The following is a 26,170-nucleotide window of genomic DNA, read 5'->3' on the forward strand; positions in this document are numbered from 1 at the left end:
ACATGAGTCTTGAACTCATGATCTCAAAATCAAGAGTCATTGGGGCACCTGGGTGGCTCAGTTGGTTAAGTGTCTGACTTCGGCTCAGGTCATGATCGCACGGTTCATGAGTTCAAGCCCCACATTGGGCTCTGCACTGGTGGTGCAGGGAGCCTGCTTGGTATTCTCTCTCTCCCTTTGTCTCCGCCTCTTCCCCACTTGTGCTCGCTTGCTCTCTCTCTCTCTCTCTCTCTCTCTCTCTCAATAAATAAATAAATAAATAAATAAATAAATAAGCTTTATTTTTTTTTATTAAAAATTTGTTTAGTGTTCATTTAAACATCCCTCTGGGCGGGGCAGGGGCAGAGACAGAGGGAGAGAGAGAATTCCAAGCAAGCTCTGTGGTGTCAGTGAAGAGCCAGATGTGGCACTCAGTCTCATGAACTGTGAGATCATGACTTGAGCCGAAATCAAGAGTCAGATGCTTAACTGACTGAACCACTCGTTGCCCCACATTTTTTTTTTTTTTTGGAGGTACTCCTCCAATTCCACATTTTTTTAAAGTTTTTTTTAAAGTTATTTATTTATTTTTGAGAGAGAGAAAGAGAGAGCAAGCAGGGGAGGGGCAGAGAGAGGGAGAGAGAGAATCCCAAGCAGTCTCTGCACCATCAGCACAGAGTCCGATGTGGGGCTCAAACTCACAAACAGTGAGCTCATGACCTCAGCCGAAATCAAGAGTCAGATGCTTAGAGTCAGATGAGCCACGCAGGTGCCCCCAGTTCCACATCTTAAAGGAACATGCAAGAATGTACTAGGGACCTGGGGTGCCATGCTGGCTCAGTTAGTTAAGAGTCTGACTTCAGCTTAGGTCATGATCTCGCGGTTGGTGAGTTTGAGCCCCGTGTTGGGCTCTGTGCTGACAGCTAGGAACCTGGAAGCAGCTTCAGATTCCATGTCTCCCATTCTTTCTGCCTCTCCCCAGCTAGCACCCTGTCTCTCTTTCTCTCTCTCAAAAATAAACATTAAAAAAAAAAAAATGTACTAAGGACCTGAATTGAAATGGATGGAAGTTCCCATTTGGTAGTTCTGAATTATATTATGTGGCTCTGTCCCCTCAGTTTTCAGAGGGTCTAAGGACTGGGACGATGGTGGGGGTGGGTCCAAAGAAGATATGCCTACTTTATATAGGCAAGCCCTAGGCCTCAGGACTACAGTGCTCCTCGAGGCCTTGGGAATGGGTAAATAAGTCTGATATCCTGCCTGCTTCAGCACCCACACAGACACAAATATCCATCCACAAATAAATATCCTTTCTTCCTGGGCTTTTCCTCTATCAAATAGTGGTTGGTGGGCATTGCTTTGTATTACCTTGAAATTGTCATTAATCATTGGGAGCCAAATACTACTTCCATAAGATGGGAGTCTACATTTGTTGCCTTTACTTCCATACCTCTTGCTCACTCAACCCTTCCTTCCACTTCTCTATTATTATTATACTTCATTATAACCTTCCTTCCACTTCTCTAAAACTTTCCTGCAAAGATCACCCACAACTAGAGAATCAAGGTGGTGTTGTTTGAGCTTATCTTAATCATTCCCTGGAATCTGACACTATTGACCAATCCTCTTTTACTTCCTTTGCCACTATGACACCAGTTTTCCTTCTACATTTCTGACAGCTCCAGAACTCATCTTCAACTCCTCCCTTTCCTTTACCATCTTCCCCACATTCCAATGAATCATCAAGTCCTGTTGATTGTACACATTTCCCAATTCTGTCCTTTCTTCTCCATGCCCATGGTCTTTGTCTTGTAAGGTTGCTCTCCTGGTCAAGGGTCACAGGCTTTTGTTCTCTAGAGCCTTCTCCAATTTCTTCACATAGTAAATCGTCTACTGGAGTCAACTTTCTGAAACATACTCTTCCAGCCACCTCTAGGTTTGTGTAATTTATTACATTGTATCTTAAGCATCTGTTTATACAAGTCTGTGAACTTCACCAGTGAACTCCTTGAAGGCAGGAAATGATCTTATCCATTAGGACATTGGCTTGGGCAGGGTGGGAGTAAGATGCATTTCCTGAGACACTCAACAAACAACGAGGTAGCTTTTCCTCTGTATTCCCAAGGGTTCCTATCTAGCTGGTTCCCCAATCCCAGAGCACTTGCAGTAGCAACGGGGACCCTCTTTCCAAAACTGTAACAAACTCAGGATTCTCATCTCATCTCACCAAGGTCCCAGTCACCCAGCCTTCCCCTTTGATTCTCTGCATGCCTCGTTTAGGAAACGGATGCCCTGGAGGACTCTTGGGAGCTCTCTCCGCTAATTTTGCATATGCAATTAGTGGTAATTGCCCAGATGAAGAAAGGTGCCCTTCATTTTAGGGCTTCTTTCCTTCCATTCGTACTGGGCGAAGGAGCAGAGCGGGGAAAGTGAGAACCACTTTAGCAGGGAACCGGCTGCAAAAGAATGGCAGAGGCCGACGCACACCAGACGCCCGAGTGCGGTACTCGGTGCTAAGCTAGGGCTTCCCCTTTTCCCCACCTCCTTCGTTAAGCTCGACCCACTTTAGGGCGGGACCTCCCACTCAGCCAATTCTGGGAGACGAACCCTGGCGGTTTGTACTCTTCCTTTCCAATGAGAAAAAAAGGAAGCAGCTTGGCCCCAATAACCAATCCAAGGAGGCGGCGCCTGGTTGTCAGGCAGGTTTGTAAGAGTTTGGGCCAATTGGAGGCGCAGACACCGCTCGACCCGGGCGCAGCGCGCAGGCGGTGGCGAAGAGACGCCGAGCGGGCCGAGTGCGGCCGAGCAAAGCCGGAGCCGGAGCGGGGCCGCAGGAGCCGGGCTGGGTCCGGACGGGCCGAGATGCCCTATAAACTGAAGAAGGAGAAGGTGAGCGTGGCCCTTTTCTTCGCGCCTCCGCCTTGGGGCCTGCGCGGAGCACTGGGAGAGGCCGAGCCAGGCCCGGGACAGCCCCAGACTGACCCTCCCGTCCGGCCCCCGCAGGACTCCCGGGGCCAGCCCTCCGCCCCCGCCGCTAGCCGCACCCCCAGCCTGTGCCGCAGCTGGAAAAGCTCCCTCACCTTGCCTGGGATAGAGTCCCCCGCGTACACCTCCCTCCTTTCCTCCCCTCACCTACCCCCCGGCCCAGGGTAACCACCTCCCTCCAGATCTGCTCCACTCCCAGGTCACTCCCCTGCTTTTCCTTCCCGCCCCCACCCCACTCTCCCCACTCCCCACCCGGTTACCCGTTTGGGACAGCCCCTCATCTGAGACCGCACCTCCTTCCAGCCCACCTTCCCCCCGCCCCCCATTGAGCGCAGCCCCTTTCCTTTTCTTACGCGCCGGGCCTGGGCCTGGGCCGGCCTTCTCCACCGTCCCCTACAGCCCCTTCTCCCTCCCCGCCAAGCACCTTGACCTAGAACTGCTCTGCTTTCTCTCTCCTCCACCAAATCTGGCCTAGGCCCCTCCCTCTAGTTCTTCCTTCACACACAAACTTGTAAGCCAGGACTGAGCCCTTCCTTCTGTTGATGGAACCTCAGAACGTCAGTGTTGGAAGGGACCACTGAGCGCATTCAGCGTAATCCTTAGTGATACAGATGAGGAGACTGAGGCCCCAACAGGGGAAGGGACTTGGCCAAGGTCACACAGCCTGTTTGGAGGCCCAGCTGCAATATCAGGTCTCTTGACTTAAAGGCCTCCTTTGTACCAAAGCCCCCCTAACAGGCATCAACCGACTTGCAGGTTCATCCTAAATCAGTTACCTTTCCTAATCTGAGCAAGGTCCTCTCCTTTTCCTAATCTTAGGGTAACCTTTGCATTTTTCCAGTTTTGCAGTGCTGGATTCCTCCCTTTCCTGGGCTACACTATCCTCAAATTGGGAATCTGCCCTTACTATCAGATTAATTTTCCTTCTTATCCCAAAGGCCAGCCAACCCCTGGGCACCCTTGACTTTGTCATGGTGTCCTGATACAGGCTTGTTTCTTGATGTTGCCTTCTTTCACCTTCCTCTTCTATTTCCATATTGCCTTCTTGCCCCTGTTCTTCATCCCTGCCTTTCTCTACCTTCTATTTCCTGCTGTTGCTGAGGTCTGACTCAGAGGTGTGGTTCCTTTGAGGTACAGACTCACACAGAGGATGCTAGGATACCAGTTCCAGCCTCCCCCAGCTTCTCCTTTCCTGGGGCTGGCCCCTCGTGGTGGGGCTGGCTCTGGCCTGGTGCTCTGCTCAGCCACTTTATGACCCCAGAGGTGTCTTACTTTCATTTGCCCTCTGATTGGCTGGTTGCTGGGCTGCCATCTCTGACCTTATCAATTCAACTCTTTATCCTGGGGCTTTTGGAGATTTCCCAGGCAGCTCTGATTCTGGGTTGTCTCCATAACTTCACAGGGCCAGAGGTTCTGAGTGTAGGGTTGGTGATGGTGTACTAGGCACTGAACCTCCTGGGGTCCTGGGTTGGCAGGTTTGTGTTCCCCACCCAGGCCCTGTGTCCTTGGGGAGTGGGTCTGCTGAAGTGGTTTGGGCAGCTTAGCTGTGAATGATGCACACACAATTCAGCCACACCAGAGGCTAAGGGGGTTCCTTCAAGGAGCGTGGAGGGGCATGAAATTCAGGGGAAGCTGGTGAAGTCCCCACCCATCTGTAGTTTTTAGTCTGATACTAAAATGGGACAGACACTGTCCCATCTACAGTAAGTCTTCCTCTTCTAGGTGATTGAGAAGAAAAATTCTTAGACTTGCTGGTACCATAGATATTTGACCATAGTATTTGGCTGGGAAACAACATTGGAAGAATTGGGTTGCACAGAACCAGGCATCTCTGACTCCTTTCAAGGTTTAACTTTCTGCTTTTGATTTCCAGTTGCATTTGGCCTCCTTCAATGGTTAACAAGCCCTAAGGGAGAGGTCGGTGACAGTGTGACTGAGCTTTGCCCAGATGGGGTGGGGACAGAGAGGAGGATCTTTATTGCACATCCATCACCTCTCTCCTTTCTCCTTCATCTCTGCTGGTCCCAGTCTTGGCCATCCTTCACAACCTTCTCCCTGAAGCCTTTCCTGAACCCTCACTTCCCAGTGAGCTCTCCCCTCCTCGGGATTTGTGGAACACTTGATAGGTCACGTATGGTCCTTTTTGCTCCCTTGGACTGGAATTAATTGTGGATAAATCTTTTCTTCCCCCTTGAGATAATAACTCCATTTTGGTTTGGCCTCTTCCTTGCACACAGTAGGCCCTCAATAGATGGGTGCTGAGTCAGTCCCTTGGGGGATTTGCTTCCCTCCTCTTCCCTCATGTTCTGATCTAGGACTGAATCTCTTTTAGGTTCCCAGGTGGCATGCCCCTGCTCCTTTCCACTTTCTTCTTGTTTTTAATAATAGTAATAATGGGCTAACATTGGGATTTTCATGTGCTGGACACTGTGCTAAAGGGAATTAGGTAGTGTGATTGTTGTCACTTAAAAGAGGAGGACTGAGGCTCAGAGAGGCTAGTTAACCTGCCTACAATTCCAGAGCTAGTAAGAGTTGGGCCCCAAACACAGTGTGGGCTCCAAACCCGGTTCCAGGCTGCAAGTGACGGTTGGGCTGCACTGTGTTGTGTGCACTTGACCTGTTCTGCAGGAGCCGGGGAGCAAGAGTGGTGGGCGTGGTTTCCCCATGCCCCCACACACGCCCACATAACCAGGCAGCTGGGATTCTCACGGCACACTCCCTGTTAGGTATGCTTAAGTGCTGTAGGGCTGGCGGAGAAGGAGCTTGTGGTCAAGTAGAGAGATGTGACATGTATAAAGGTGGGTCAGCTTTGTCCATGAGGCCCACGTCCGAGGTATGTGCGGTCACCTCAGTGACTCCTGCCTGCGCCCCTCATCCTTTGCCTCTACACGCCATGCTCTGAGCCACACTCCCTGGCCCTTTGGCAAGGGGTCGGTATGCCTGCCAGCCTGGTCAGTGGGCAGCTGGGAGAGTGCTCAGCCCAAAGGAGTGCCTTCCTGCTGGCTGACACCTGGAGCTGCTCCCCACCTGGGAAAGGCTCTCATCCTCCCTGCCCCCTCCTCCAGCCCACGCAGAGCTCTGTTCTCCCAGAAATCCTTGTGCCCCCATAGTCAGTGTGACTTAACACTTGTCACTGAAGGGGCGCAGTTGCCATCAAGTGTCAGAATCTCAGAGCCGAAAGTGACTTCCAAGGTCCTCTGACAGTCTTCATTTAGGGCTCAAACCCCTCCTGCCCATGCATTAGAAGAGTCACAAATGCTCCTTTGCTTGAATGCTCTCAGGACTGGGGAGCTTGCACACAGCCGGTTTCTGTGCAGCTGCTTCAGGAGAAGATCCTTCCTATTCGGAGCCTCAGCCTGTCTTCCTGCCACTTCAGCCCATGCCTCTTGGGCTCCTGGATCCACATAGAGCAAGTTGCATCTTTAGTCCACATGGCAGCCCTTCATTTATTCGTAAAACCCCCTCCTGCTCGCCTACCGCTGGGACTCCTCCCCTCCATCATTAGCCATCCCAGCCTTGCAGCTGTTGCTCTCAGGACAGGCTTTTGAATCTACTCCCAGTATGGGTTGTATTTCGCCAGAAGAAAACCTAGGATTTGTCTTTGTCCCTCCCAAAGTCGGATGCTCACGACGGAACCAGATCCTCCTGAACAGCTCCATCAAGTGCCAAGCACAGGGACACTTCCATGTCCCCTCCCCATGCCAAGAGCTCTGCACTCCGTTTGCTAACTGGACAGAAGGTCATGGGGTGCTGGGGCAACCCTGGCACATGAAGGATTTGTGTGGAGCTTGCAATCAGACCTAAATCCCCAAGTCTTTTTCACATTTTCCCCATCCTGTCCCTGTGCAGTTGCTTTTTTTGGCCTGAGGCAGAGGAAGAGACGCCAGGCAGGCCAGGGCTCTGAGCCAGCGGCCCGGTTCCCGAGGGAGACTTCGGACTAGCGCTCATCCTTGTAGCAGTTCAGGGTCTTACCCCCATCCCTGTCCCCGTGCTTGTCCACCAAGGCACTCTTAGGGATAATTCCTATACCTGATCATGCCAATAGCACCCTCTAGTCTGGATGTTATTTGTAATTTACAAAAAAAGGCCTCCAGGTCTTTGCAGATGGCCTTGGGGGAGAGTGGTGACTCTGTCTCCTCCAGCATGAGAACCTTAGGCACCCCCCCTGCCCGCTCTAGCCAGAAGCCAGACAGAATAGCTTGTTCCTTAAAGCTCCACACCCTGGTTCTTCCTTGACAGAGGCTCTCCGGGGCCCTTACTCATACAGCAGCCATGTGAGGGGCTGGATCATTATTATCATGCTTCATTACTATGTCTTAGCAATGTCTTCCTCACCACATTCCAAACTCTTTGGAGGGACTCCCTTTGTGTATCCCAAGTCCTCCTCCCCTGGGCTAGGTACAGGGTAGATGCTCAGTGGTTCTGACTGATTACTTCCGTTGGACAGAGGATAATTACAACACAGACCTAAGCAGTCCAGATGAGGCCTCTCCCTTCTCCTGGCATCTGCTGACTACCTCCATCTTCCCCCTTCAGGAGACCCCCAAGCTTGCCAAAGGCACGACCAAGCCCAGCAGCTCGGGCAAGGATGGTGGCGGCGAGAGCGCCGAGGAGGTAATGAAAGTGGGCACGGCTCTAGTTACGGTGCAGGCACCAGCTCGAACTGCTCGACGGCTAGTGGGGTGAGGGATCCCAGGGGGCCAGATGTGATCCAGGCAGAAGGGAAGGGGCCTTCCACAGCCTGGGAGGAGCTTGGACAGCCCAGCCAGGTAGCTGCCTTCAGTCAGGCAGCCTGCCCCTTCGGCTGGTATAGAGCAACTACGCTCTGCAGTTCTTCAGACTCCCCAGCAATTCTTGTGAAAGTTATTTCTCTGTCTGCCAACCTTGCGTGGTAAGAATTCCTTTTTCCTTAGAATGAAAAGCTAGGGGTAGCAGGTGCTGGGGGGGAAGGGAAAAAGTACAAGGGTGCTCAGTGGGGAATGAGTGGCTTTGGCATGGCTTGGGGTGGGGAAGGGGTGGGAGTGGCTGGTGTCCTTGAGCCGGCCAGGGCTGGGCCCACTGCCCTTGGTTCTGATCCAATGGGAACCTGCTAAAGGACGGTGATGAGCAGAGGTCAGCACAGCTTGGAAGTCTAGGGCTGTAAAGCAATAAATGGCAAGCAGAGAGAGCACTGGAGGGTGGAGAGACTTAAGTCCAGAGTATGTCCAGGAGAGTTTGGGAGTGTGCTCAATGCGATGCTCAAGATGGTGGCCGGTCCTGTGAACATGTTGAGCAAGTAAGTACCCATCTTACTCAGAAACTGGTGATCCTTGGTTTCTCTGCTTTTTTGTTTGTTTGTTTGTTTGTTTGTTTGTTTATTTTGAGAGGGAGAGAGCGTGAGCGTGTGAGTGAGCGGGGGTGGGGCAGAGAGAGAGTGGTGGGGGGAGAGAATCCCAAGCAGGCTCCATGCGGTCAATGTGGAGGGGCTCAGTCTCATGAACCGTGAGATCATGACCTGAGCCGAAATCAAGAGTCAGACACTTAACTGGCTGAGCCACCCAGGTGCCCCTCTGCTTCTTCTCTCCTGTTCTCAACTGTTTAGAGCCATAGAGGACAACAGGAAACATCTCTGTGATTATGGGCAGGGCTTGTGGATTTGGGGGGGAGAAGAAATCGATTAGCAAGTATTGGAGTTAATCCTGGATTTAGACTTTTCTATGTACTTCTGGTCCCTGTCACCTCTAAAGAGATCTGAGCACTTCCCACACCCCTGACCTTCATTTTAGGCCTCATTTGAGTAATCAGAAGAAGCAGGGCAGGTGTTCCCCATTTTACAGACATGGGAGTTGAGGACCACAGAAGATGAATTCCTCCTTCCTTTGCCCTTAAACAGTAATTTGAACATGTCTCCAGGATAGACCTTATCACTTTTTGTTGTAACTATTTTTCCAACGTGGGTTTCTCTCCACCAGACTGTGGACTCTGAGGGAGGGGAGCTGGGTATGCTGCTTGAAAGCAGCCGGCACCTTGTTTCTTCCCCACGTCTGTATGCTCATGTGTTTTGTTCTTTGGGCGGGGTGGGGGGGGGGGAGGGGAGAGGGCAGGGCGGGCATTTTTATTTTATTTTTTATTTTTTTAAGTAATCTCTACGCCCAGTGTGGGGCTTGAACTCACAACCCTCAGGTCAAGAGTCACCTGCTTCACCAACTGAGCCAGCCAGGTGCCCCTTATGCACTTGGTTCTTAATAACTCATCAGTCAGCGCTCCTGGGAAACACTCCCTCTGGGCCCAGTCTCCCCTTTAGGAATGGTGACATCTGTGGGACCCACAGGGAAGGTGGCTGGGAGCTGGCAACTGACATTCAAAGCAGCAAGAGAGACATAGAAATGGGATTTAAAGGGACAGAAAAGAATAGTTAGGGGGCTGTTCTCATCTTTTGCCTAACTCCTACTTGTTCAGTTACTAGACAGATTGGATGTCTTGTCCTAAAAGCAGCCTTCCTTGACTGCCTCCCCCTCCCTCCCCACCAGGACATGGTCAGGGCTCCAGCTATTTGCTCTACTAGCTCCAGTACCGCCCCACAGCAGCATTTACACGGCTGTAATTAAACAATTTGGTGTGAATTCATTGCTCATCCATTTTAACTTTTGTGTTATTAGCACGTGAGTGAGCTCCTTGAGGTTTCCCTTTGCTTCCCTTTGAGCCGCCCAAGGGCTTGGCACATTACAGGTGCCAGGATTTGAATGCATTAGTGGCTAAATAAGTAAACCTAAGTGTTGGAAGTAACCTTGGAGTCTAACCCTCTCCTTTCCCAGATAGGAAAATGAAAGCTCAAACAAGTTAGGAAATAGGCTGAGACCAACTGCTAGGATTTCTCCACTGTCTTTCTGGACACATCTATTTGAAAAAGGAGAGTGTTGAGTTCACCTGGGGCTCTGTTTTGTGAAATGGTGCTCAGGGCTTACCTGTACAAGGCAGATGCAGAAATGCTGCATGATTTTCCAGACATGTACCCATGTGGCCCCAGGCAGAGGGACGGTGGAAAAGTTGGGGGCCAGGCTATGAGGCTCAGGTCATCCAAAGCTGTTTGGCACAGTCCTTCCCTTGCTGTTTTTCTAGTCCAGAATTTGGGGCTCTTCTAGCCAAATTTACCCTGTGTCATGCATTTGCCAGAGCCTTTCCAATTGATGTAATAATTCCGGCAGCCACCATTTAGTTTATTGAGCAGTTACTTGTGTGTTAGGTTCCTAGGGCAGCCATAACAAATGACCACAAACTAGGTGGCTTAAAATAACAGAGATTTATTCTCTTACAGTCCTGGAGGCCAGAAATCTGAAATCGAGGCATCAGTAGGCCATGTCCCTCTGAGGTTCTAGGGAAGAATCTCTTCTGTACCTCTCCCTAGATTCTGGTGGTTTTTAACAGTCCTCAGTGTTCCTTGGCTTATGGATGCATCACTCCAGTCTCCTCCTCCACCTTCACCTTCACATGGGGTTCTGCCCTGAGTGTCTCTGTGTTCACATTTTCTTCCTTCCTCTTTTTTTGTTTTTGTTTAATTTATTTTTGAGAGAGAGAGAGAGAGAGAGACAGAGTATGAGCGGGGGAGGGGCAGAGAGAAAGGGAGACAGAATCCGAAACAGGCTCCAGGTTCCGAGCTGTGAGCTGTCAGCTCAGAGCCGGACATGGGGCTTGAACTCGTGAGCCCTGAGATCATGACCTGAGCCGAAGTCAGATGCTTAACTCACTGAGCCACTCAGGCGCCCCGTGTCCACATTTTCTTCTTATGAAGACACTAGTCACATTGGATTTAGGGCCCACCCCAACTTGTTTATGTCTACAAAGACCCTATTTCCAAGTTACATCACGTTCACAGATGTTGGGTTGACACTGTTCAACTTCCCAGGTGCTGTCTTAAGACCTTTGCTTGCATTTAACCTTTTAATCTCATTTAATCTTCACAACACTTCCCTGAGGTCATTCTGTTATCAGTCATCATCCCCATTTTACAGATGAAACTGAGGCTTAGTGACGTTAAATAGCTCTTACTCAGCTGGTAAACAGCAGAGCTGGAATTCAACCCAGTGTGCTGTGGCTCACGAGCCGATTCTGTGTGTTTTTGTTTTTGTTTTTTGTTTAGACTTCATTATTTATTTTTAAAGTAGACTTCACACCCAGCGTGGAGCCCAGTGTGGCCTTGAACTCACAACCCTGACTGACATCAAGACCTGAGCTGAGATCAAGAGTTGGGAGCTTAACCGACTGAACCACCCAGGCACCCCTCCTGTGTTCTTAATGACGTGATACCCTGTGTCTAAGATTCTGGAAGAGTCTTAGAACGGAAAGGAGCCTTGAGAGATTGGATAAGACTCACTGTTGACCTATCGCTGCAGGCAAGGGTCTTTCCTGCTCTGTCTCTGGAGACAGCAGTTCACTGCCCTGGACTCCACTCGGTGGTGTGCCCTGTCCTGAGTTCTGGGAGCAGGGACAGAGGGAGGAAGAAATTATCTCAGTCCCTCCATGTCAGCCTGTCCTCCCAGTAGCCAAAATTGTTGCCCTAAAAACATTCTTCTGTCTTATCAGTCCTCTACTTAAAAAGCTCTGTTGGTTTGGGGCGCCTGGGTGGCTCAGTCCATTAAGTGTCCGACTCCGGCTTAGGTCATGATCTCATGTTTCGTGAGTTTGAGCCCTGCATCCGGCTCTGTGCTGACAGCTGAGAGCCTGAAGCCTGCTTCGGGTTCTGTGTCTCCCTCTCTCTGCCCCTCCCCCACTCATGCTCTGTCTCTCTCAAAAATAAATAAAACGTTAAAAAAATAAAAAGAAAAAGCTCTGTTGGCATCTCATTGCTTTTAAGTTAAAATTCAAATTCACACTCTGGACCCCTCTGAGGGGGCCCTGCCTTATTTTTCTAGCACCCATACTGGTTTCTCACTCTGCTGGACTTCCCATCTCCTGATACAAGCCCTTTTATAACTCTGGGTCCTTATTGATGAGATTCCATTGGCATGGACTACTTTATTTTTCTGCTTTGTTCCTTTTTTTTTTTTAATGTTTATTTTTGAGAGAGAGACAGAGCGTGAGCGGGGGGAAAGGCAGAGAGAGAGGGAGACACAGAATCCGAAGCAGGCTGCAGGCTCTGAGCTGTCAGCACAGAGCCCCATGCGGGGCTCAAATCCACAAACTGTAAGATCATGACCTGAGCCGAAGTAGGAGACTCGACCCACTGAGCCACCCTGGAGCCCCCCCGCCCCCCGCTGCTTTGTTCTTTTGCCCGCTGAGCTCATGTTTGTCCTTTGAGAGCAAATCAAAAGTCACCTCTTCAGGAACAGCTTCACTCATTCTTCTGGCAGAGTTTGTGTTCCCGTATCCTTGGTGGCACTCTGTTTTTTCATTTCCCTGGTACCAAGAGCTGCCCGTGTGTTGGTCTCACCCACTGGACTGTGAGCTCTTTGAGGGCAGGGGCTACCCTTTAATCTCTAAGGCTTAGCATGATGGTCATTGAATAAATGAAGGAAGGAAATAATTTAGTTCAGCTAGATAGAGCTCTAGGCGTCAGGATAGGAGAGAATGCCTCTGCGATTTTTTGGGGTTTTAAACTAAAATGATCTTTATTTGACTAGGTGATTGGTTATGCAAAAGCTGTGACATTGTGAGTTTTTCACTGTTTTACCTTTCATCTTTTTCTGACAACACTTTTTAAAAATTAAAAAAAATGTTTATTTAGAGAAGGAAATAGAAAGTGCATGTGCGAGCAGGGGAGGGGCAGAGAGATAAGGGAGAGAGAGGATCCCAGGCAGGCTGCACGCTGCCAGCGCAGAGCCCGACATGGGGCTTGAACCCATGAATGTGAGATCATGACCTGAGCTGAAAACAAGAGTTGGACGCTTAACTGACCCAGGTGCCCCAATACGTCTCTCTGTCTTCTCTTTTCTTTTCTTTTCTTTTCTTTCCTTTCCTTTCCTTTCCTTTCCTTTCCTTTCCTTTCCTTTCCTTTCCTTTTCTTTCTTTCTCTCTCTCTCTCTCTCTCTCTCTCTCTCTTTCTCTTTCTCTTTCTCTCTCTCTCTCTCTTTCTCTTTCTCTTTCTCTCTCTCTCTCTCTTTCTTTCTTTCTTTCAAGTTAGCTCTACACCCAATGTGGGACTTCAACTCAGGACCCTGAGATCAAGAGTCTCATGCTCTACCAACCGAACTAGCCAGGTGCCCCTTTACAATACTTTCTATAGTACTTAATTTATATTTCTTTTTTTTCTTTAATTTAATTTAATTTTTAAAAACATGTCTTGAGAGAGAGCTGGTGTGAGCGGGAGGAAGGGTGGAGAGAGAGAATTCCAAGTAACAATAACAGTGCAGGGCTCAATCCCATGAACCGTGAGATCATGACCTGAGCCCAAATCAAGAGTTGGATGCCCATTTGAGCCTCTCAGTCACCCCCTTAATTTATATTTCTATCTCTTATTTTAGGTTTAAATATTTGGGTTTGATTATTAATGGTGATTGTGTTAGGACCAAATTGGACTAGGGTTGGTTCAGAATGGGCAAGTTTAGTTGCAGTCTCTTGAGTGCGAGTGTGGTGCATAAATTCCAAGTACCACTTGACTGCTGGAGGCCCAAATCTAGGAAGGCTTCTTGGAGGTGGGAGGAGAAGGCACTTCAGGCAGAGGAAATGGCCAGGTTGGCTGGGTTGCCTTCGGTCAGCGTTCACCAGTGATGGTGATAGTTGCGGAAGGTTCCTCAGGGGACTCACCTGCCTCCCACCTGCAGCCCAGGTCAGGAGAAAAGTTAAAAGCTGAAGCTTTTACTGGGTGCCTGGCTGGCTCAGTCGGGGGAGCATGTGACTCTTGATCTCGAGATTATAAATTCGAGCCCAAAGTTGGGTGTAGAGATTACTAAAAGATAAAATCTTTTAAAAAAATGATAAAAAAAAAAAGGCTGAAGTTTTTAGAGGAAAGAGTTGGACATGAAGTGAGTCACTGGCATAGCCCCATGCCTCATGCTGACAAGCATGTTTCCTATTGAAGAGTGAATAGACCAGGGGATGCCTCATTGAGGCTTGGCAGCCAGGCGCTTTGCTGACTGGACCAGCTGTCTCTCAGATGCTTCTTGTGTGTGGGGCCTGGGAGCCAATGGTCCTTATAAAACCAGGTGGCCCAGTGGGGTGAGGTGGGACAAGCTAAGCTCAGCAGCTCTCCAGCCACCTCTGCCTTCAATGATGCATTCCTAGTGGAGAAGGGACCTCAGGCATCAACCTATTGGTTTTTATTTTTATTTTATTTTTAAATTTTTTTTAGAGAGAGCATGAGCAGGGGAGGAGCAGAAGGAGAGGGGGAGAGGGAATCCCAAGCAGGCTCCACGCCCAATACGGACTTGACATGGGGCTCGATCTCAGGACCGAGAGATCATGACCTGAGTCGAAATCCAGCTCAGCCACCCAGGTGCCCCTCTACTGGTTTTTAAACTTTGATTTTTAGCCATGTGACCCTCTGTTCTCTTAACCTGACTTGGAGAATAGATGGGAAACCACAGATTTGCCCATTTCTCTGTTAGCAGAGAAAATCGAGGCCTGGCTTCTCTCCTTCTGGGGCGAATGCCTCTTTCCCTAGACATCCCCTCAGTGTGCGGTTTGTGGAGGTGCAAAGTGTCTTTCTTATCTGGGACGATGGAGAAGGACATGCTCTTCCTCAGAGTTTTGTTCGTTAGCTGCCACTGAGCCCCTTGCCCTGGTATAACTAATGTTTCTCCCTCCTACTCTGCTCCTGACACCATACAGTGCTCTGTTCTGATGGTTCCGGGCTTGGGACAGGAAAGGTCTGGCCCCCTGTCAATCAACCAATCAAACCTTCATTGAATGCCTGTTAGGTGCCAGTGCTTGAGGGGACCCAGAACAGTACAAACCAGGGTCCTGGCTTTCAGGGGACTTGCTATCTAGTTGGACATGTGAACACACCGAGCCAAGAGGCATCACTGGGGATGATCACAGAGCCAGTGAAACAGACAAAGAAGAGGGTGGGGCTTAAACTGGATCTTGAAAGATGAAATGCTTTCTTGGGTTTCCCCGTTTTAGACCAAGGAAGATAATGGACCCATGGGAACATTTGAGGCATGCTAATTTCAGGAATTTCCAGGTTGCATTTTTAAAGTCTAGGGATGGGAAATAATCGTGATAACAGTAGAAGACACTTCTTACAAAGCACTTCTGTCAGCTATATAACGTTCACTTAAATCGTTATTACAAACTTATGAGCTAGGTACTATTGTCATCCCCACTTTACAGATGAGGAAATGGAGGTAGACAGACTAGTTGACTTTCTGGAGGTTACTTGGCTAATAAATGGCAGAGCAGGAGTCAAACCCAGGCAGTCTAGTGGGAGTCTGTGCTCGTGACCACCAAGCTCCACAGATAAGGATTTGGTTTTCCCTGCAACCGGGAAATGAAGGCACAGGGCAGGGGTGGGTCTGGTTCCCCACGCTTCTGCCTCTCCTATCCCTCACCAAGGTATGAGCCATCTGCCATGTACAGGAAGAGAGACCCCAGGACACCTTGTACAGTCTAACCAGAATCACACCGGCTGAGTGCTGGTCATGGCAGGAGAGGTGTGTGGCGGCTAATCTTGCCCCATTTCCTTGTGCTCCCTTAGGTTAGTGTCTGGGGTGATCATTTCAGGTGGGGGAGAGGGCCAGATGGCCAAGAAGGTAATGAGCTACACTGGACCCACAGGCCAGCCCCAGGCTGGATGCAGCGTGTCTCTCCTCTCCTCTGATCCCCAGATAGGTCACAAGCTTGACATAGTTGTTTCTATAAAAAATTCAGAGCCTACAAAGCATAACATTTCTGTCTTCCTCCCTTCCCCCATCCCAGATGATTTCATATTCTCCCATTCTTTTTTTCTTTTTTTAATTTAATTATTTTGAGAGAGAGAGAGAGAGAGAGAGAGCGCACAAGCCGGGGAGGAGCAGAGAGAAAGGGAGAGAGAGAATCCCAAACAGACTCTGTGCCATCAGCACAGAGCCCGATGTGGGGCTTAAACTCACGAACTGTGAGATCATGACCTGAGCTGAAGTTAGCCACTTAACCCACTGAGCCACCCAGTCTCCTGTGGTGTGGGTACCCAGCTGGACATGGCCTCCGTCCTCTGATCCTGCTGCAGTCTCTGGGGGCAAGGGTTGTCCTGCGGCCCAGCTTCTCCCCTCTACCGGCAGGTGGTTACCTGACAGTACCTGTGGGTGGACAGCGTTGCAAACACCTGTGTGTATACTTCTGACAGTGACCTTCGTGGGGCCCCAACACCCGTGTCTGGGATGGAGTAAAGAGATAGCTTTAAAAAAATTAGCTGTGTTTCTCCCATTATATAAATGTGTCAGCTTGTAGAAAATCGAGAAAAGTAGAGAAAAGTCATCTGTCATTCTGCTACAATGGGAGACAGTCATAAAAACAGTGGTGGCTTGCTGTTGTTTTTTCCTTCTCTTCACTGGGCTTTGGGTTCTGTGCACGTGTTGTAATGTGGGTGAGCTCATTTTCCACGTACAGTTTTGTGTTATCCTTATTTAACTTTGCATAGGAAGCAATTTTCTGTCATTGCATAGTTTTAGGTTTTGTTTTATTTTGAAATTTATCAACATGACAACATGTACATTGTTCAGAAAGTCAGACAGTAAGTACCCTTGGCCTTGTAATGAAAGGAGCAGCTCCCGCCTAGCCCCCTATTCTGTTGCTTTGTGGTGACCGCTTTCAACCCACCTTTCCTTGGAAATTGACTTCTGTGCTTCCAAATAAGAGTCTTTTTTTTTTTTTAAAAATTTTAATGTTTATTTATTTTTGAGAGAGACAGAGACAGAATGTGAGTGGGTTAGGGGCAGAGGGAGAGGGAGACACAGAACCCGAAGCAGGCTTCAGGCTCCCGAGCTGTCAGCACCAGAGCCCGACGCAGGGCTCGAACTCTGAGATCATGACCTGAGCTGAAGTCAGACACTCAACCGACTGAGCCACCCAGGCGCCCCAAGTCTTTTTTCTTTTTAATGTTAATTTATTTACTTCAGAGAGAGAGCACAAACAGGGAAAAGGCAGAGAGAGAGGGAGACACAGAATCCGAGGCAGGCTTTAGGTTCTGAGCTGTCCGCATAGAGGCTGATGCGGGGCTGGAACCCATGAACACGAGATCATGACCTGAGCTGAAGTCAGACACTTAACCAACTGAGCCACCCAGGCACCCCAATTAAGAGTCTTTTGCTGCTTTTTAAAAAATTCTTTTGTCAAAAAAAATTTTTTTTAATGTTTATTTATTTTTGAGAGAGGGAGAGAGAGAGTGCAAACTAGGGAGGGGCAGAGAGAGAGAGGGAGACACAGAATCCGAAGCACGCTCCAGGCTCCGAGCTGTCAGCACAGAGCCCGACGTGGGGCTCAAACTCGTGAACCATGAGATCATGACCTGAGCCCGAGTCGGACACTCAACTGACTGAGCCACCCAGGCGCCTCCAAAATTCTTTCATTTTTGAGCATTAGATATAATCTATTGACTTCCTACTATGGAAAAGTAAGGTCTTAGCATCTTATATCCAATATAGACCTTTCCCATCCTCCCAAAGTACTTATCACCAATTTTGGGTAAATTACTATGGCTGTGTAAATATTTTCTACAGTCGAACCATGTATGATTGCATGTAGTACATAGTTTTCATGAACATAATTTTAACTCCATGATTGATTGATTATTTATTTATTTGCTGTTATAAATAGGGCACAAAGCCCTATATATATATTTATACATATATATACATATATATATGTATATATATATATATATAAAGTGTGCACAAAGTCTTTTGTATGTAGTATGGAGAATCCCAAGCAGGCTCCACGTTCAGAGCAGATCCTGGTGCAGGGACTCCATCTCATGACTGTGAGATCATGACCTGATTGGAAATCAAGAGTTGGATGCTTAACGTACTGAGCCACCCAGGCGCCCCTCTTTTAACTTTTGACCAAGAATGTGATGCATTCAGTGAAGTGGGAAAGTACGATAATCTCAAGTATGCTACCTAATGAATTTTTTTTTTCTGCTTAATGAATTTTTACATATGTTTATGCTTCGAACCACCTGCCAGATCCAGTCAAGATATAGAACATTTCCATTACTCAGAAGATTCCTCAGATCCCTTCTCAATCAATCCCACACCCCTGCCAGCCCTGGCAAGATAGCCACTTTTCTGACATCCATCACCATCAATCCATCAATTAGATTTGCCTGTTCGTGAACTAGAACAAACATTTTGAAGGCTCTCGATGCACAGGCAGTGGGCACCATTTTGGGAGACACGGCTTCTTGACCACCCCCTTCTGGGGATAATAAACCTTAGTCATCTCTGACCCTGACTGGAGCTGCTCCAGGGTAGGAGATGGCTGCTTGGCTGCCCAGGCCTGTGCAGGCATGGATGGACTGCAGGATGGGCTGCGGCCCCGGGTGGGAGCTGTACCTTGGGGAGCAGACTTCAACAAATCACTTATTTGACTAGGCCCAGCCCCAGCCTCAGCCCCAGCCCCAGCCGCAGCCGCAGCCCCAGCCCCCATCGTCCAACAAGCGTCCCAGCAACAGCACACCGCCCCCAACGCAGCTCAGCAAAATCAAGTACTCTGGAGGGCCCCAGATTGTCAAGAAGGAGCGACGGCAAAGCTCCTCCCGCTTCAATCTCAGCAAGAACCGGGAGTTGCAGAAGCTTCCTGCCCTGAAAGGTACTTGGAAAAGGTCATGGGGGCTGGTGCACCAGGCCTAGGGGGCCACTGGGCATTGGCTGTATGGAGGTTTGGGAGTATTTGAGGGGGATGGAAGTTCTAGACAATGTGAGAGGGAGGTCCACCAGGGCTGGGGTGCCAGGGGAGCAGGATGGCAGCAGGATGGGGTAGGGGAAGGCCCTGTAAGGCAAGTAGCGCATGGCAGTGAAGGGCTAGGGAGGAGAGACTGACTGTTGCCTCCCCCTACAGATTCGCCAACCCAGGAGCGGGAGGAGCTTTTTATCCAGAAGCTGCGCCAGTGCTGTGTCCTCTTTGACTTTGTATCAGATCCACTCAGTGACCTCAAATTCAAGGAGGTGAAGCGGGCAGGACTCAACGAAATGGTGGAGTACATCACCCATAGCCGTGATGTTGTCACTGAGGCCATTTACCCCGAGGCTGTCACCATGGTGGGCAAAGGGAAAAGGGGAAAGCAGGCAGGGACGGGGGCTGTGGAGAAGCCTGCATGGAGCTCTCACCTGGGTCCTCCCCCTCAGTTTTCAGTGAACCTCTTCCGGACGCTGCCACCTTCATCGAACCCCACCGGGGCCGAGTTTGACCCAGAAGAGGATGAGCCCACCCTGGAAGCTGCCTGGCCACATCTCCAGGTACCACAGTGAGGGGGCATGCTGGCCCTGGCTTCAGGGAATGGGGCACTCTGAGACAGCAAGGGGTATGTCTCAGTCCTTGGGGAATACCCCCTAAGTGGATGCTTATTGCTCCCGACAGCTCGTGTATGAGTTTTTCTTACGTTTCCTCGAGTCTCCTGATTTCCAGCCAAACATAGCCAAGAAGTATATCGACCAGAAGTTTGTCCTTGCTGTGAGTCCCTGAAGTTCCTGTCCTTTCCTCCTTCCAGCCCATGAACTCTAGCCCCACAGCTCCTCAGTGAGGTCCCCACCCTTTCTCCATCTGTTGAATATATGGGCTTTCAACTGTGTCTGCTGCAAAGGACTGGTGGTGGGGGAGGGATAAGCAAATCCCTCTGCTCTTAACAAGCTCCTAGCATAATTGAAGGAAATTAGCAAGAGTTACCTCTTCCCCATCAGTGGGGCATGCAGACACGCATACCCAGACATTACACTGGGGAAAGCTATGTAAAGGAATCACTCTGCTCTCCAGAGACTTGCCCCCATACCCCCCCCCCCCATCCAGAGAACCTCTGGGTGTCCCCTGGCTAGGAATCCATGTCACCCCAGCCCTGACCTTCCCAGGCTCCTGCCTCATTCACCACCTTTTCCTCCCACCTGCTCCCAGCTCCTGGACCTGTTTGACAGTGAGGATCCTCGAGAGCGGGACTTCCTCAAGACCATCTTGCATCGCATCTATGGCAAGTTTTTGGGGCTCCGGGCTTATATCCGTAGGCAGATCAACCACATCTTCTACAGGTGAGGCCAGGAGCCAGCTTAGGAGCATAGCAAGCCCTGCTAAGTTGGGATGGGAGAAGGGAGGTAGAGGGACTCTGCAGAGTGCTGGAGGAACATTGAGGATTGTCACGAGAGCCTTTCTTTCCTCCCTCAGGTTCATCTATGAGACAGAACATCACAACGGGATTGCTGAGCTCTTAGAGATCCTCGGCAGGTAAGCGGTGGGGTGGGGGCACACGTGCCTGCAGAAGGTTGGAGGGACGGGAGCACTGAGCTTGGATGGCCCTTTGGTCCTAACAAACCTCCTATAACTCCTAGCATCATCAACGGCTTTGCCTTGCCCCTTAAGGAAGAGCACAAGATGTTCCTCATCCGTGTCCTGCTTCCCCTTCACAAGGTCAAGTCCCTGAGTGTCTACCACCCGCAGGTGAGCTGCCTTCCTCCTGATGATCCCTGACACTGGCAGCAGAGAAAAGAGAGGGAGGGGAAGATATTCCATCTGGGATGGGGGTGGCAGAAGGAGTGGGTGGGATAATTCCTCTTTACACCTCTTCTTCCATTCTGGGCTCTTGCTTCTGTCCCTGATCCCTCTGAGACCCGGACCCTACGCCTCACCTCCTTTCTACCTCAACCTTTTGCAGCTGGCTTACTGTGTGGTACAGTTCCTGGAGAAGGAGAGCAGTCTCACAGAGCCGGTAATTCCCCTTCCCAGCCCCAGGACACCTCTTCCTGTCAATTAAACATCCCAGTCTGCCTATTGAATAATGCCATAAGCAGGTGCTCAGGAGGGATGTGGCCCAACAGGTGACATGGATTCCTCTCTGAAGGAAAAGTAAAACCTATATATAGGAAACAGAATCAGGCCAGTTAGCGGAGGCCACCTGAGCTGTGCCCATCAGGGTGGGGAGAGAGGCCAGGAAGGCTTCCTGTGGAAGCAGGCAGGTGTTGAGTGAGAATTTTATCCCCGTGTCCTCCTCTTCTCACAGGTGATTGTAGGACTCCTCAAGTTCTGGCCCAAAACCCACAGCCCCAAGGAGGTCATGTTCCTGAATGAGCTAGAGGAGATTCTAGATGTCATTGAACCTTCAGAGTTCAGCAAAGTGATGGAACCACTCTTCCGCCAGCTTGCCAAGTGTGTCTCCAGCCCTCATTTCCAGGTGAGACTCAGACCAGCATATCCCGTCTCCAGGCCTCCTAGAAACTGAGGAGGGTTTTCAGCAGAGTGAACCATACCCCTGCTGAGTCCCACCTGTCCCCACCAGGTGGCAGAGCGTGCTCTCTATTACTGGAACAATGAGTACATCATGAGCCTGATCAGTGACAATGCTGCCCGAGTCCTCCCCATCATGTTCCCTGCACTCTACAGGAACTCCAAGAGCCACTGGAACAAGTAGGCGGCTGGGGTAGGGCTGGGTGGTGGGGCTCTGGTTTGGGAACCTGTGAGGGGGTGGAAGAACTGAAGAGCCAGCGGTCTCATCGGGTCACTGAGCACAGGGGCTAGTGCCCACTGCACACTGACAGGCCCTTGAGGAACTGACCAGGGAGAAGACAGCGATGTGAGAGATGTCTGCAATACCTACAGTAGAGTGTGGCTTGTATCCTATCTTCTCCCCGTCAGAGATAGTCCGCAGCTTTGGAGACTTCATTCTGTGCTGTGAGAAGCTGATGTGATCTTTTTTAGCATTTGCTGAATCCCACTGTCGTAAAGAGACTTTCCAGCCAAAAGCAAGTGCACTGTGGTGCAGGTGCTGTCCGTTAAGCTGCTGGGAGGCCATTAGGATAGGCCAGGGCATAGAAGTAGCGTGAAGAAGGTAGGTCTTAGAGCATGGGGTGAGGCAAAGGAGGGACAAACAGACCAAGGCCTATAAAGAACCTGAAATGCCAATCTCAAGTCACGTGATTTGGCTAGAATGATAAGCTTACACTGCAGGGGTCTATGAAAGCTCTTAGCAGAGACCCCTCCTGGGAGAGAGCAAATTGGGGTCCTGGCACTGCCCTTAGTATAAGTAAGGCCTCCTGTACCTGATCCTTCTTCCTGGTGGCAGGACAATCCATGGACTGATCTACAATGCCCTAAAGCTGTTTATGGAGATGAATCAGAAGCTGTTTGATGACTGCACACAACAGTACAAGGCAGAGAAACAGAAGTGAGTATCTCTTGACTTGGGGGCTTCCATCTTCACCCCAGGTTCCCTCTGCTTCTCTTTCAAGCCCACCGCCTATCCCATCTTTGCTCCCTCAGGGGCCGGTTCCGAATGAAGGAAAGAGAAGAGATGTGGCAAAAGATCGAGGAGCTGGCCCGACTCAATCCCCAGGTGAGCTTTTCCTGCCGCTGCCCTGACCTGAGGGGCCCAGTTTGGCCTGGGGGAGGGTTTGTTTCAAGACAGGTCCACAGACTTCTGAAGCGGCTCTCACCACCTGCCCGTGCCTCCTCTCCTTCTCAGTATCCCATGTTCCGAGCTCCTCCACCACTGCCTCCTGTGTACTCGATGGAGACAGAGACCCCCACGGCAGAGGACATCCAACTTCTGAAGAGGACGGTGGAGACAGAGGCTGTGCAGGTGGGAAGGCATAGAGGGAATGGGGAGCAGAAATAAAAGCTCTGAAAGGGAGAGGAGACAGAAGCAGCAGATCCGAGGAATAAGGGGAGGAAGCCATAAAATTCATTGGGAATCGGTTACCATTCCTCGCCTTCTCTGTACCTACACGTAGATGCTAAAGGACATCAAGAAGGAGAAGGTACTGCTTCGGCGGAAGTCCGAGCTGCCCCAGGACGTGTATACCATCAAGGCGCTGGAGGCACACAAGCGGGCGGAAGAATTCCTAACTGCCAGCCAGGAGGCTCTCTGACCCCCTCACCGTCCTACCACAGGGCCACAGCCCACTCAGCCCTGGGACGCTGCCCTAGCCCTCCACCCTCTGCTCCCCACTGGCTGACTTGGGGCAAGGCAGTGCCTCTCTAGCTACTCTAGGGAGGGGATGTGGCACTTGAAGCAGGGGACCCCCCCCCCCCAGAGTGGTCCGTCTTCTTCCCAAAATGTGTTCATGCCTCCCTGTGGCTAGTACAGACAGGCTGAGCACTGAGATCCTCAGTGCCCAGACAACTTGGGGATGCCTGTCCCCCTCCTCTCCTAACCCCACAGCTACCTGAGGCTGCTCTGAGAAATACACACAGGAATACATATGCTCCTCTCCCCTTCCCTTAATCCTCATTTCAACTCCAGGTGTCTTTCCTTCTCTCCCTCCCCTGCAGAAGCATATAGGGAGCAGCAGGAGATTATTCTCACCAAAGTTATGTCAAGCCCCATTGGCCCCTGGAGTGAGTAGCTGGAGAGGAGCCAACCCCCAACAGGCACAATTAGGCCCCCAGCCCCAGCAGTGTGCAGGCTGATGGGGTTGAATTATTTTCTCTTATCCCCTGCCTGACCAAGACAACATGGGGAGGTCAAAAGGAGAAAAGCATACGCTATGGACCATAGGTGATGGAATATAGGGCCCAGATGGACCAAGAGAAGGGGGTGAACAAACACCCTACCCTGTGCCCCCTCTTTGGTGAGCAGCAGCCCTGGGATCACAGACATGGAAGGGACCACCCTGGGGCTGACTGCTTTCCTATGTTGTTGGTTCCCAAAGCTAGGAGGAAGCAGGGAGCAGTGCCCTAAGCATGGCTCCCCCGACACCTATTTATTTCCTTTGTGCTGATGCTGGGCAGGCCCCCACTTGTCCCTTTCAGACACCCTGAAGGGGCAAGGGGCTGAAGAGGGCCGGACCCAGGTTCCAGGGGCACAGGCAGTGCAGCTTTTGGCTGTGTACATAGGGTGCTTTATTCTCCACAGTGATACATGCTGAGATGGGTTGGGCTTGGGCCAATGTCCCCATATGTACAGAACTGAATAAAGTGGGTCTCTGAGAAGAAGTCTGATTTGCCTTGATGTGGAAAGGGAGATGGAGAATATGAAGATGGACATTACAACCAGGGATGTGTTCAGTCCTATGCTGGTTCTGGCCTGGAATGCAGGGAGATAAGGCAGCTCTCAGGGTAGTCACTTCCAGGCTGGGGTCGTCCCCTGCCGGGCTTGGAGGGCCTTCTGTACCACATCTTCCCACTGGGCATCTGATATCTCCCGAGCCCAGGCAGGAACCCCTGGCGCAGGCAGGCTTACTCCAGCCATTGTCCTTTTCACCAACTCCACATGTTCTGAAATCACAAAAAACAGGATAACAGAAACGATGGGACCAGCTCCACTCCCCATTCTTTGAATTAACCCATAACCCTTGGGCTACCAGGGAGGCCAAATCCATCTTGTTATTTCCAGGCAAGCCCACCTACAACCCAAGTCTAACACAATAGACTTTCACCTGGATTCTGAAGTCTGTAAAATCTTAGATGACAAACTGTTGTTTTAGGAACGGGGTGTTCCTCTATGACTTCCCTTTCTTTACTGGTTCTGACCAGTCCCTTTCCTCCAACATTATTCCAAAATGAAAGCATGCTCCCTTTACCCGGGTCCATGGGAATAGAGCTGTGGTTGCTCAATCCTGTGGCTCCTTCCTCCTCTTCATCCTCGCTCTCTAATGGCGGGTCTGGCAAATGAAGCCCCAGGGCCTAAAGAGCCAGACAGAAGACAGTTCAGGTCCAGCACTTCAGGAATCCCAGCTTCACCTGGCCAGAACAGTGCCGCCTCCACCATACCTGGATCCGATCCTGAATATCAGCAACTACATCTTCTCCATCCCCCACCGGTGCCAGCTCCACCTCCTCTGGTTCAGGATCTTGGTTCAGGGGTTGGTAGGAGTAGCCAGCTGGGCCTGCCCCCGTTTCCTCCTGCTCTTCCTCAGGCTCCTCGCTGCTCCAATCCCCAGTGCCTTCCGTAGGGCCCTGGTGCGGCCCTAATTCCTCAGTCTGATTGGGGAAGATACGCTCGGGGCCCATGGTGTCTCTCCCTAGAACTACTGCTGCCATCCGGGCAGGGGCTGCAAGAACAGGGAGGGCGGGAGGGTAGGGATCGGATGAAATCAGGTCCACCTATAGCCACTCATCCAGTTCCTTGTGGTCTCCTGCGTCCGCAAACCATTTAACCGCTTCCAAGCTTCCTGCATCCCACCCTCTCCTGGGCACTCCACCATTTAAACCGACTCGTATCTTGAACCGAGGCCCACCGAACTTGCTCTGCCAATTCTTAAATAACAGCCCAACCCGAGACCATACCACTTCCCAAAAGACACTCCGTCCAGAACCCCGCCCGCCCCTACTCCCCTACTTGGGAACTCCGGATCGCCAAACGAGCTCCCCTAGACAGGGCGTACCCGCCCCCTTCTTCCCTCTCCAAAGGGTTCCCCTCTGTACCACCTGACAAATGCCCTTCAGGCCCCAGGGGCTCCCCTCAAATGGCCCCAGCAGCGGCGTCCGCCACCCGCCCCCACCGATTCTCGGCGCCGGTGTTTCCGCGCGCCTCACCCGCTCAGAGCCAGCGGCTGAACCCGCACCTCCACTTCCGGCGGAGCAGGACGTACCGGGGCGCCTGGTCCTCCAGCCCCGCCCCGTGCTCATGATTGACGCGAACGAGAGACAAGCCGTACGCCTCTTGCCCCGCCTCCGCCATCTCCTGCTCCGACAACAAAGGACTACATTACCCAGTGATGCCCAGGGTTTTTTGGGTTTTTTTGTTTTTTTTTTGACACATATATGCACAGGCGCACAACCTCCCTCGGCTCCTGGCCACTCCTCAGCCCCTCACGTCCCTCTGGAAACCCGTGGACTACAAGTCCCGGTAGGCTTCGGGCACTTAGCTCTGACTGCACGTGCGCACACGGCTGCCCGCCGGAAGGACCGAGTCTGGCTGTGTTTATCTCGTTGGGGAGCTAGCCGTCGGTTGGCGCGCAACGGGTTCTAGACTGCAGGCAGCGCGAGGATCCGCGGCCCCGCCCCGGCCCGGCCTGGCAGGTAGCCCGGGATGGGTTGAAGAACAAGGAAAATTGGAGGGGCTGGGGTCGCCCATACCTGGAGCTGGCGTCGTGGGGGAGGGGCCTGAGAGTGATGAGGTGGGGGTGGGGAGGGAACTAGGGGGATGATGGGAAAGGAGAGTGTTAATGGGGAAAGA

General features: G+C 50.9%; 3 protein-coding genes across 9 annotated transcripts in view; 2 read left to right on the plus strand and 1 right to left on the minus strand.

Annotated features, from left to right (window-relative positions):
* Window positions 1-2,712: 2,712 nt before the first annotated feature.
* PPP2R5D (protein phosphatase 2 regulatory subunit B'delta) lies at window positions 2,713-23,982 on the plus strand. Its single transcript, XM_040473549.1, has 16 exons — window positions 2,713-2,868; window positions 7,501-7,578; window positions 18,447-18,663; window positions 18,913-19,112; window positions 19,200-19,310; window positions 19,432-19,524; window positions 19,960-20,090; window positions 20,224-20,283; window positions 20,388-20,496; window positions 20,711-20,764; window positions 21,056-21,226; window positions 21,332-21,459; window positions 22,115-22,216; window positions 22,312-22,384; window positions 22,514-22,630; window positions 22,782-23,982. Exons 1-16 carry the CDS (start codon window positions 2,842-2,844, stop codon window positions 22,917-22,919), a joined length of 1,809 nt encoding a protein of 602 aa, XP_040329483.1. The 5' UTR covers window positions 2,713-2,841; the 3' UTR covers window positions 22,920-23,982.
* Window positions 23,876-25,654, minus strand: MEA1 (male-enhanced antigen 1). 4 transcript variants are annotated; one of them, XM_040473559.1, is made up of 4 exons: window positions 25,557-25,654; window positions 24,763-25,043; window positions 24,573-24,675; window positions 23,876-24,267 (listed from the first exon to the last, which is right to left on the minus strand). In XM_040473559.1, exons 1-4 carry the CDS (start codon window positions 25,618-25,620, stop codon window positions 24,113-24,115), a joined length of 603 nt encoding a protein of 200 aa, XP_040329493.1. In that variant the 5' UTR covers window positions 25,621-25,654; the 3' UTR covers window positions 23,876-24,112. The 4 variants fall into 4 exon arrangements, with proteins under 4 accessions (XP_040329493.1, XP_040329494.1, XP_040329496.1 ...); XM_040473560.1 differs by having other exon boundaries at window positions 25,584-25,653; XM_040473562.1 differs by having other exon boundaries at window positions 25,528-25,638.
* A 185-nt stretch (window positions 25,655-25,839) lies between these two features.
* The window catches only part of KLHDC3 (kelch domain containing 3), an 11,838-nt gene continuing 11,507 nt past the window's right edge, over window positions 25,840-26,170 (plus strand). For 3 of the 4 annotated variants that reach the window (XM_040473554.1, XM_040473555.1, XM_040473553.1), the window contains exon 1: window positions 25,871-26,013. The gene's annotated coding sequence lies outside the window, so the exon portion shown is untranslated. Of the gene's footprint in view, window positions 26,014-26,170 lie in introns of all 4 variants that reach the window. The other variant, XM_040473557.1, reaches the window with a different exon arrangement.

The sequence above is a fragment of the Herpailurus yagouaroundi genome, unplaced genomic scaffold, assembly GCF_014898765.1.
Source record: "Herpailurus yagouaroundi ecotype Mexico unplaced genomic scaffold, PumYag 139, whole genome shotgun sequence".
Classification (NCBI taxonomy): Eukaryota; Metazoa; Chordata; class Mammalia; order Carnivora; family Felidae; genus Herpailurus; species Herpailurus yagouaroundi.

Coding starts and splice junctions, on each gene's coding strand:
- PPP2R5D (XM_040473549.1), top strand. CDS start 2,842: ATGCCCTATAAACTGAAGAAGGAGAAG. Junction 20,765..21,055: donor AGAGCAGTCTCACAGAGCCG/GTAATTCCCCTT, acceptor CTCTTCTCACAG/GTGATTGTAGGACTCCTCAA. Junction 22,385..22,513: donor TGGCCCGACTCAATCCCCAG/GTGAGCTTTTCC, acceptor TCTCCTTCTCAG/TATCCCATGTTCCGAGCTCC.
- MEA1 (XM_040473559.1), bottom strand. CDS start 25,620: ATGAGCACGGGGCGGGGCTGGAGGACCAGGCGCCCCGGTACGTCCTGC. Junction 25,044..25,556: donor CTGCTCCGCCGGAAGTGGAG/GTGCGGGTTCAG, acceptor CTGTTCTTGCAG/CCCCTGCCCGGATGGCAGCA. Junction 24,268..24,572: donor CTCTATTCCCATGGACCCGG/GTAAAGGGAGCA, acceptor TTGTGATTTCAG/AACATGTGGAGTTGGTGAAA.